Here is an 11,481-nt window from a genome sequence, read left to right as displayed (position 1 = left end):
GATCATTTGGTTTTGGTTCTTTTCTTTCTGGTTTATCTCACTCAACATGACACCTTCCAGTCCTGAATAAGATATTATAACAAGGATGATATCATCATTTTAATAATATTTTATGTTCATATAATATTTAATACTTATGATTTTTCTCAGATATACTACTGTTTTTATAGAACATACATATTCAAATGATCGTCAAGTAAACTTCAACATAGACATGTGTATATATATTTACATGGAAATATATAAACAAATGACTTTCAATCACATTAGAATCAATAGCACATTAACTTCTACTCATAGAGAATTTAAAAACAACTTTGATTACCTTCTACTATCAGGCCAGTTCATGTTCATATATATTCTAGTTTTGATTATGAATACAATGAGTGTTTTTCTCCTCTTTTTAAAATATTTATTTGTGAGAGAAAGAATTAAAGTATCAGTCCTGAACATCTGATGCCAGGGATCAACTCTGGGACGTTATGAAAACCTCATAATTTTTAAAGTTTCTTTAAAAATATTTTAAAATTTATTTTAATGAGTGAAATACAGAGAGAGAGAGAGAGAGAGAGAGAGAGAGGGAGAGAGAGAGAGAAAGAGAGAACAGAACATTACACATATCTGGCTTATCATAGTGCAGGAATTTAAACTGGGACTTCAGAGGTTGAGGCATAAAACAATTTTTTGCATAAACATGTTGTCTACCCAGCCCAGACACATCATTTTAAATAGCTGCATAATATTCCATTGTGTATATATACCACAACTTCCTTAGCCACTCATCTGTTATTGCTTCCAAGTTTAGGCTATTACAGACAGTGTTGCTATAAACATAGGTGTGCATAGGTTGTTTCATACAGGTGTCTTTATTTTCCTGGGTACAGCCTCAGGAGAAGAGTTGCTGGGTTGAAGGTTCATTGCTAGTATTCAGATGAATTTACAGACTGTTTTCTGTAAGTGTTGGACAAATTTCCTTTTCCACAAACAATGTAGAAGAGTTCTTGTCCCCACACAAGCTCTCCAACAGTTACTTTTTCTGTCTTTTTAATCCCCTGCACCATCATAAAACAGAAATGAGCAGTGCTCTGATATCTATCATCTCTCAATCTATTATCTATCTATCTATCTATCTATCTATCTATCTATCTATCTATCTACCTATCAATCATCTATCTACCATCTATCACTAAAACAAAACAAAAATATTTTAAAGTGGGGGGAAGCTTATGCACTGAACAGAGCAGTTCTAGAGAGGCCACAGCAGCAGGGAGGCACAGATTAGGTGTGCGGGTGCTGCGATTCACACGTTAAGAGTCTTGCCCTGGACTACAGAGCCACCTGCCCAGCTGCTCAACTTCATGACATGGCGTTGATTGCTGAGATGCATTCTGCTGTGTCTCCACAGGAGGGCGCCCAAACACAGTGACCTATGGATTTCATTCAGTTTCTGCTGAAATGCATTCTGCTACTTGTCCACAAGGTGGCGCCCCAAAACATGGCAACGCAAGTTTGTGGGCAAGATTTGCCTCCAAATGTATATGCCCAGGTTCTCAGTTTCTCGTTCATTTTTCTATAAAGTGCCCAACCAACTGCCTGAAACGTGTTTTTATTCAAAGATTCCCTTTCTTTCAAGGGTAGAGAAAGAGAGTGGCAGGAGAAATACCTCAAGCAGGGAGGGTCAGCCCCACTCTAGAGATGCCAGGAGACCTGTACCCCCAGCCAGCCAGGGACTCATTTGTCACCCTCTCAGATAAAAATGACTTTGGATTCTCATCTAACAGTGTCTCAAAATCAGACAGGAAGGAAGAAGAGACAGAGGGCCGCACGGTGGCGTACCTGGTTAAGTACACACATTACAGCATGCAAGGACCCAGGTTCAAGACCTGGTCCCCACTTGCAGGGGGAAAGCTTCATAAGTGGTGAAGCAGGGCTGTGGGTGTCTCTTTCTCTTCCTCTCAATTTCCCCCCTGTGGTCTAATTTTCTCGTCTCTAATAAGTAAATAATATATATAGGGTAGAATGGTGACCTGGTCTGGGAGACAGCACAATGCCTAGTTAATAAGATTTTCATGCTGGAGATACCAAAGGTACCAGGTTCCATCCCCAGCACCACCATAAGCCAGAGCTACTCAGGACACTGGCTGAAAAAAAAATGAAAGAAAGGAAGAAAGAAACAACAGCAATAAAGTCAGTCAACCAACCAACCAACCAAACCAAACAGAATTGACCTGAGTAGCTGTGTAAACCAGAAACCAAGGCTTTGAGTTGAGTGCAACCGCAGCCATGCCATCAGCCAATGTGATGTTTTGCCTTCTCTGCCTCTTATTCCCTAATCCAAGAAAAAAAAAGATAAGTAAAGAGAATCTCAAAACATCAAACTACACATGAGCTGCAGAGCACAGGACCAGCATTCCACAGGCCCTGAGTGTGATCCATGGGATAGCCATCAAATGAAGCTAGCTTTGGTTTCTCTCCAGATATTTTCCCCTACATAAATCTATAAAAGAAGGATCCACTTGAAGAAAATGTTAAAAGAAGAAGGAGGAGGAGGAGGAGGAGGAGGAGGAGGAGGAGGAGGAGGAGGAGGAGGAGGAGAAGGAGAAGGAGAAGGAGAAGGAGAAGGAGAAGGAGAAGGAGAAGGAGAAGAAGAAGAAGAAGAAGAAGAAGAAGAAGAAGAAGAAGAAGAAGAAGAAGAAGAAAGAAGAGAAAAATGAAGACTACCAAAGTGAGGAACAAAGCAGACAGGGTAGAGAATAGATCTGGAGAGACAAAGAGAGTGAGAAAAAGATGCTTCTCCCTCTCATCCCCATCCCCCGCCCTGCTGTCAGTACATTTTGTGATTGTTTTGCTCAATCCGTTTTGTTACTGTTCATAAGTAGTGCCCTCTATTTCCTCTGTCTCATTCATCTTATGGGAATGACACTGTTCAGACAGACTGCTCTTGAGTTAAAGCCATCAGTGAGGAAGGGGGACCTGTCCTTCCTGTCCCAGTCACTCCTTTCTTAGGCTGTGAGCATGGCCATTCCTTTACTCATCCTAATCTTATGAGGTACAATAAATGAGTAAATAAATCATTCATCCATTCTGCTCTTCGACTGCGTTTGGTTGGTTGAGTAAAAGTCCTTCTATTGTTTTGTGTCTATGGTTCACTCTCATCAATATTTTCAAGTCCCTGCAAAGGATTTCACCTTTTTTCTTTCCCGATGCTTTCGTAGTTGCTTATGATAAACATATGAACGGGTATCTCAAAGACACCCACTTTCTTCTCTCATCTTTGAAGTGTCACTTTAGACTTTTAAAAGAATCTACCATTCAGATACATCTCAGAGAAGGTCTCTGGCATCTTCATTTCTTTTTAGCATCCAAAGCAAATACCTTTCTGAAACCAGCCCTAAGTTCCTTAGTCCTGAATGCATAGACCAGAGGGTTGAGGGACGGGGGGAGGACATTGCTCAGCACATTGAGTGCCACTTGAATCAATTTGTCCTTGAACTCTGTCAGCTGAGTCACGGAGACCACCACAATGTTTGTATAGAAGATGAAGATGAGGATGAGATGGGAGCTACATGTTCTCAAAGCCTTTGAAGTAGCGTCGGGCGATTTTAGTTGAAGCACAGTGTACAGAATCAAAGTATAGGACAACAATATAAGACTCAGATCACCTCCTAGTCCAAACCAGGCCAGAAGCAACTGGGTAATTTTGTTTGGCCAGTTGTCATCACAAGCCAGACTTGTGACCCCAAGGTTAGAGCACAGACAATGGTCAATCTCATTCTTGGAGCAATAGTCACGCTGGGCTGCGAGCAGAGGTATGGGGATGACAAACACACCATTTCTGAGCACCATGAGCAGGACAGCTTTTGCCACTAAGCCACGGGTGACAATGGTTGGGTAGCGAAGAGGGTGGCAGATGGCCACATATCTATCAAAAGCCATGCAGAGGAAGATCCCAGACTCCATGCCAATGAAGAAATGAATGAAATACATCTGAATGCAGCACTCAAGGAGGCTGATGACCTTGACGCCGAACCAGAAGTTGACCAGGATCCTGGGGATCATGGTAGTGGCGAGGCCCATATCTACCAGAGACAGGATGCTCAGAAACTGATACATAGGCTGCTGCAGACCAGGGTCCTGGTAGATGGTGACAAGGATGAGGAGATTGGCACCAGCTGCCGACAGGTAGGGTGGTATCATGGGTATGGACAGCCAGTGTTGCCAGCTGTGGATGCCAGGGAATCCCAGCAGGAGGAACTCAGAAACCTGGATTTTGGAGCTATTAGAGACTTGCAGAAATTCAGACATACTTCTAAGAAAAAAAAATGTGAAAGTTTTTAAAATTATTTTCTCTGAGCATAATCATTGCAAAAAAAGAATTTTAGACTGTCTCCATGTAAGACACTAAGCATATGGGATTCTGCTGTTGATCTTGACTAGTAATTGAAGATAAGTTACTTGGGGCTTGGGGGCTGCAGCAAGCAGTAGACAGCAAAGCTAACGGTAACTTTTATTCCTGGTGATTACTGAAGGAGAGTTCAGCGTTAATCTCAAATCTCTATTTGTATTACTCTTGTTATGACCAGTTATCTGTACTGTCCTCAGTTGATTTATGTGGCATCCTGGTTTCCTTTTAAAAGTCTTTTATTTGTTGAATAGAGCTAAAGGAAAACAGAGATCAAAGAGGGAGATAGAAAAGGTGAAGAGAAGGAGAAATAAATACCTACAGCACTGCTTCATCGATTGTGAAGCTTCCACCACCCCCCCAACAGGTGGGGAGCAGAGACTTGAACTTTGCACATGAAAACAAGTGTGCTTATGCCAGTGGCCCCATGGAATTCTAGTGTTCAAAGTTCTCTCTTCATCTCTTGGGGCATTTTGTGCAGCTGAGGAGATGGACATATTTTCTTTGTGCTTGTTCCAGTGTTGATTGAGTGAGATTTTTTTTTAAGACTAAGAATAAGTGGGTTTTTGTCTGTTTGTTTGCAGAAGTATGGAAATTAAAATTTTATAATGGGGGACTCCCAGGAGGCATGGACATGGAGTGACAGGGAACAGAACTGATCTCCTCAAAAACAACACACATCTACAACTACCGAACTCAGCAAAACTTACCAACTATAGCTGAGACATGTCAGCCTCAGCTACCAAGTTGCAGATGCTGTTATGATTCCCTCCTGACTTCCCTGGGCAGACGACCTCAACCAACATGTCCTGGAACCTCATCTCTCCAGAGCCCTACCCCACTAGGGAAAGTCAGAAACAGGTCGGAGGTATGGATCAACCTATCAATGGCCATGTCCAGTGAAGAAGCAATCACAGAAGCCAGACCTTCCACCTTTGCCTCCCTACAAAGATCTTTTGTCCATACTCCCAGAGGGATAAAGAATAGGGAAACTTCCAATGGAGGGGAGGGGATATGGCACTCTGGTGGTGGGAATTGTATGGAATTGTACCCCTCTTACACCAAAATCTTGACCATCGTTATTAAATCACTAATAAAAAATATAAAAGCAAATAGTATTGGGGGTCGGGCGACAGCGCAGCGGGTTAAGCGCACATGGCGCAAAGCCCAAGGACCCACAGAAGGATCAGGTTTTGAGTCCTGGGGTTCCCCACCTGCAAGGGGGTCATTTCACAAGCGGTGAAACAGGTATACAAGTGTCTCTCTTTCTCTCCTCCTCTCTGTCTTCCCCTCCTCTCTCATTTTCTCTCTGTCCTATACAACAACAATGCAATAACAACAATGATAACTAGGGCAACAAAAGTGAAAAAAATAGCCTCCAGAAGCAGTGAATTTATGGTGCTGGCACTGAGCCCCAGCAATAACCCTGGAGGCAAAATAAAATAAAATTAAATTAAAATTAAAAAATAGTATTATTTTTAGTTGAATCTTAGAGAACCCATAAAAGTTTATATGTAGGAATTATGTATAGGTTTTAAGAGTCTTTGGTTTTACTTAGGAAACAAGAATCACTTATCCATCCCATTGAAGGAACCGTCATTGTGTGTCCAGACTCCTGTTCTAATCTAAACTCATTAACTTTCCTATGCCTTTTTTTTTCTAGGAACTTTTTTCTTCCATGAATTTTTAATTTTGTAGCGGGATCCAAGCAGCCAAGCCAGAGACCAATAAACCAGCAAACCAGCTGCCCCTACCACACACACCTGCTTCTTCATCACACAGTTACTTCCTTTACTTCATTTATAACCACTTCTCTTCTCCTCAGTCCTGTTGCTTCAGTGATTTCACCTGTTATGCTACCAGTGAACTTACCTGATCATATGTTGTCTCTCCCTGTGCTTGGTTTTTTATGTAGAAATTTCTGAAACAGGTATTTTATTATTGAAAAAAAGAAACCAAAAAAACCTCTATGCCTGCATTTTCTTTCAGTTCAAAAAATAAATAAATAAAACTTTATAGTGCACAAAACACACTTAGACACAAATGACTCCAAAGTGTATCATTTCTTGGTCTAAGCTGCCTTGTAGCTGACATTTCCCGTAGGCACAGCACTGCCTGTTGACTCTAATCACTGGTTCTGCAAGATATTGAGTTGTCAATAGTTTTGTCCCATGATGGCACCTTTTGGAGGCTTATGAGAAAGTGATGCTTTAAAATAAACAAAAAAATCCATGGAAGTTGTAAAATGAGATGTCAGAAGGGAGAGTATCAACAATTTAATTAAACCAGCAATGAGTTTATTCTAGAAATAATGACTTCCTTTTTATCTTTATTTACTTATTGATAGGAACAGCCAGAAATAGAGAAGAAAGGGGGTAGTAAAGAGGACGAGAAACAGAGAGTTGCAAAGCTTTCCTTCAGCAGGTGGGACCCATGGGGGCTTGAATCTGGGTCCTTGTGCATTGTAACATGTGTGCTCAATCAAGTATGCTACCACTCAGCCCCTAGCAATTACAAATCTAGTCTCATTCCCAACTGTGTCACCATTCCCCATGAAGTACTTTTAGCTCACCTACATGTTAGCTGTTGGGCTCAAGCAAGAAGTAATAAGGACATGGGTCCCTTGGAATATACCTAAAACAGACCTACTAGCTTTTTCCAAAATGGAGACGCCAATTCTCATCTGCTATATTCTTACCTTTAGGCTCCTGATTACTAAACAACATTTCTACTTTATATCTTAGTACTTTTCAGTCACCAAGTTGCAGATGCTACTATGACACCAATGTGACCTACCTGGGCAGACAACCTCACCAATGTACCTTGGAGCCCCACCTCCCCAGATCCCTGCCCCACTAGGGAAAGACAGAAACAGGCTGGGATGATGGATCAACCTACCAAAGCCTATGTCCAGCGGAGAAGCAATTACAGAAGCCAGACCTTTCACCTTCTGCACCCCATAATGATCCTGGGTCCATACTCCCAGAGGGATAAAGAATAGGAAAGCTTCCAATGGAAATGGAGAACTCTAGTGATGATAATTGTGTGGAACTGTATGCCACACTTATCCAATGGACTTGTCATTGATTATTCAACAAAGAAAAAAAAAGAATAGCAAGAAAACAATAAAATATCTAGGAGTAAACCTAACCAAAGAAGTGAAAGACTTTTACTGAAAATTATGAGTCACTACTCAAGGAAATTGAAAAAGACACAAAGAAGTGGAAAGATATTCCATGTTCATGGGTTGGAAGAATTAACATCATCAAAATGAATATACTACCCAGAGCCATCTACAAATTGAATGCTATCCCCATCAAGATCCCAACCACATTTTTTTAAGAGAATGGAACAAATGCTACAAATGTTTATCTGGAACCAGAAAAGACCTAGAATTGCCAAAACAATCTTGAGAAGAAAGAACAGAACCAGAGGAATCACACTCCCCCAAAAAGAGAAAAATAAAAGACAAGACCTCACAGACCTAGAAATCTATTAAAAAGAATGTTATTATCATGCAAAAAAAGTAGAAAAAAGTCTGGATGGGAGCTAGCTTATCCAGCAGGGTACTTACTTTGCCACACATGAGGTCAAGATCCAATCCTTCATAGCATGTGAGAGCGTCATAGAAGTGAGGGAAACTTGGATTCTGACATTTTCTCTGTTTTCTCTCTTTCCCTCTTTTTCTCCAAAATAAAAAAAAAAAAAAAGAAAATGTCTGCCCAGAAACTGTAAAATCACAGATGCACCAGGCCCTGATGCAGCAGCAGCAACGACAACAAATAATACAGAAAGAAATTAAGTTCTGAGGGATTTCCAATAACAAAAACAAAAGAATACATTATTATATACATTATTTCTGATTTCTTTCATGGCTTCTATATTTCAATAAGTGCATACTGCTTAATTATTAGGTCAATCATCCTTTCATGGTGAATTTAACTTGAGGCACAGTAAAATTATCTAGCTGTATTAGGTCAAAACATTTTAATGAATGACAGACACTGCTCTCACAGACAGAGGATCAGAAACTAAACCAGTGTGATTTTGGACTTGTAGAGATATGAGGTTTGGAAGCTCTCAGCACGATTCCATGATAAGAGCTTCAAATGTAGTCCATCTGACTACAAAGGCTCAGTATTTTTGCCACATATTTATTTTTTTATCATTGTACATCTTGCTATCAACACCCAGCCTCCTACCTTGGATGCTTCACCCCATTTCCTTTTCAAATACTATCATTAATTGATATTTGTATGATAAGTTAGTAGGAAGAGAAGAGAAGGATTAAGCTCACAGAAAGAAAGTAATGTGATTTTCTTTCTTCCTTTTTTTTTTTTTTTTTTTTTTTTAGTAAGTAGAGGTTAACAGAACATAGTTTGTAATTCTACAGTGTAGAATAGTTCTGTAAATTCTAAAGACCTCCTGGCTGTTGTTCTACTGATAAGACAGCTTCTAAAGCACCACAAGCCAAGCTTAAAAGTTCTACTTCTAGCCCCTTGAAAGGTCTCTCCATGCCTCTGATTACTCTCAGCGCAGAATACAGAGAATCATCTCTTACGGAGAATGTTGGCAGAACAGTATGAAGATTAAGGCTGAGTCAGTCATGCTCTGTGTTTCTGTCGATGTAACTGAGTATAACAGGCATCTGTACTTACAGTGGTTATAAGCAGAGACAAGTATCTAAGCTCCTAGCAGGGGCAGGTATTTTTCTACTGGACAAGCACACAGGTTTTTTGTTTGTTTGTTTTTTAAGAAACCTTCACAGTAGAAGAACAGGGACATCAGGTGATCAGTAGATAGCTTGGTGATTTAAGATAATAACCTTCCTTTGGAGATATAGGAAGTGAATGGCCCACAGAGAAAAGTGAATTCCTAAGGTGCATACTCCCAAAAGGTGGAAATAGAGAGAAACACCTGCATTTGTGACACTGATGTGGGTAGCAAAATGTAGGCAATATGGCTGCAGTGTTTGAATTGTGATTGAGTACAGAGCTTTCAGCTCAGGACTCCAGGAAGGTGAGGGGGGGTAGGGGGGTCTGAGGGTCTTGGAGACCCAACGTGCCCTGGTAGAGGAGGACTCAAGTGAATGGTGCCAATGGTGTGCTGACCCCTATTGTAGGCCAATAAAAGTTGTATCTATATGACTACTGTCTTGTAAATTATTGTTTCCATAATAAAACCATTCAAAATAAAATGGCATTTGTACAGTCTGCCAAAAAACTGAGGAAGAAAGGAAGGAGTAGGATAAAGGGAAGAAGAAAAGGAGGGGGGAGAGGAAGAGGAGGAGGAAGAGGTGGAAGGAGAAGAAGAAGAAGAAGAAGGAGGAGGAGGAGGAGGAGGAGGAGGAGGAGGAGAAGAAGAGGAAGAAGAGGAAGAAGAGGAAGAAGAAGAAGAGGAAGAAGAAGAAGAAGAGGAAGAAGAGGAAGAAGAAGGAAGAGGAGGAGAGTCATAGATCTTACAGAGAGCAGCTATGCTGGGAGAGACTTTCATAATAATGTTATTCTCTAAAAACTAGAGTTATTTGTCCTTATCCTAAAATATATTGCTATTTGTGGTAGATGGTCCCTGTCAGGAAGCCTGACCTAGGTGCATACAGCATGAGCCCAGCAGAAGCAAATATCATTGCCTGTGGAGTAATGAAAACTCTTTCTGTGATGTCCTATTAAAGAGTGAATTAACTGGAATCTACTCAGAAGGAAACACTAGATAAATTCAGATAGCCATTCTAGATCATTTTGACATTTTTTTTTCCTTTCTTATAGACAATAGTTCTGCTCTATGCTTGCTAATATTTTGGGTAGGTCTTGAAAAATCCTTTCTCTTGACTTCAAGTTCTGATGAAGAAGTAGATCATTTTTTCATATTTATTTATTTTCCCTTTTGTTGCCCTTGTTTTTTTAAATTATTGACGTAGTTATTATTGTTGTTGTTATTGATGTCGTTGTTGTTGGATAGGATAGAGAGAAATGGAGAGAGGAGGGGAAGACAGAGAGGGAGAGAGAAAGATAGACACCTGCAGACCTGCTTCACTGCCTGTGAAGGGACTCCCCTGCAGGTGGGGAGCCGCGAGCTTGTGCTTTGCACCACATGTGCTTAACCCACTATGCTACCACCCAACTCCTGAAGAAATAGATCATTTATATGAAGGCATATAAGTCTTTTTTCAGTTCTTGTTTCCTTTATAACATATTTCATTTAATTTTTTGATTGGCACAGAGGATCTGAGAGAGAAGGGGAAAGCAGAGTGGTGGAGAGACACCTGCAGCACAGTTTTCCTGCTCATGAAGCTCCTCTGCTGGTGCAGGGCCTGGAGGCCTGAACCTGTAATGTATGCCCAGGCAGGCGCACCACTGCCCAGCCCCTTCCATTCTGATTTTAAGTGTGTCTATATGGTTTTCTTTCTTTTTAATATTTGTACAGGTAACACAGTAGTTGTCCCCTAAAGCATAAGATTAAAACTCTATGCCTGGAGTATTGGTAGTGGTTAGGAATTGGAAAAGATTTCCATTGGTGATGCAGAGTTCTTTCTACCTAGATTGGAAGAATCTCCCTATGTTAAACTCCCCTAGATAGAAGTTCAGACTGCTGGGAGTCGGGCAGAAGAGTAGTGGGTTAAGCGCACGTTGTGCGAAGCGCAAGGACAGGTGTAAGGATCCTGGTTCAAGCCCCCAGCTCCCCACCTGCAGGGGAGTGGCTTCACAATCGGTGAAGCAGGTCTGCAGGTGTCTTTCTCTCCCCCTCTGTTTTCCCTTCCTCTCTCCATTTCTCTCTTTGTCCTATCTAACAATGATGACATCAACAATAATAATAACTACAACAACAATAAAAAACAACAAGGGCAATGAAAGGGAAAATAAATAAGTAAATAAATAAATATTTTTTAAAAGATTTAAAAAAAAAAGTTCAGACTGCTGAACCACCTTGAGCTCCTCTGTGATTTATTCATGGACATGGTCTAGAAGGCTCTACAGAGAACATCATATGCCTACTGAAACTTCTTCCAGTATCAAATACTGAGGATTATTTGATCTTGAAAACATTTTATTTTGCATTCAGTCTCTTCTTGCATTCCCAGA

General features: G+C 40.7%; 1 protein-coding gene across 1 annotated transcript; it reads right to left on the bottom strand.

The window, feature by feature from the left end:
* Positions 1 to 3,345: 3,345 nt before the first annotated feature.
* Positions 3,346 to 4,305, bottom strand: LOC103122896 (olfactory receptor 56B1). The gene has a single exon (XM_007533511.1). The coding sequence runs from the start codon at positions 4,303 to 4,305 to the stop codon at positions 3,346 to 3,348; it is 960 nt and encodes a 319-aa protein (XP_007533573.1).
* Between the last annotated feature and the right edge of the window lie 7,176 nt (positions 4,306 to 11,481).

This window comes from Erinaceus europaeus, chromosome 17, assembly GCF_950295315.1.
Source record: "Erinaceus europaeus chromosome 17, mEriEur2.1, whole genome shotgun sequence".
Classification (NCBI taxonomy): domain Eukaryota; kingdom Metazoa; phylum Chordata; class Mammalia; order Eulipotyphla; family Erinaceidae; genus Erinaceus; species Erinaceus europaeus.
The sequence above is the reverse complement of the archived record's forward strand: the minus strand, read 5'-3'. Positions and strand labels throughout refer to the sequence as shown.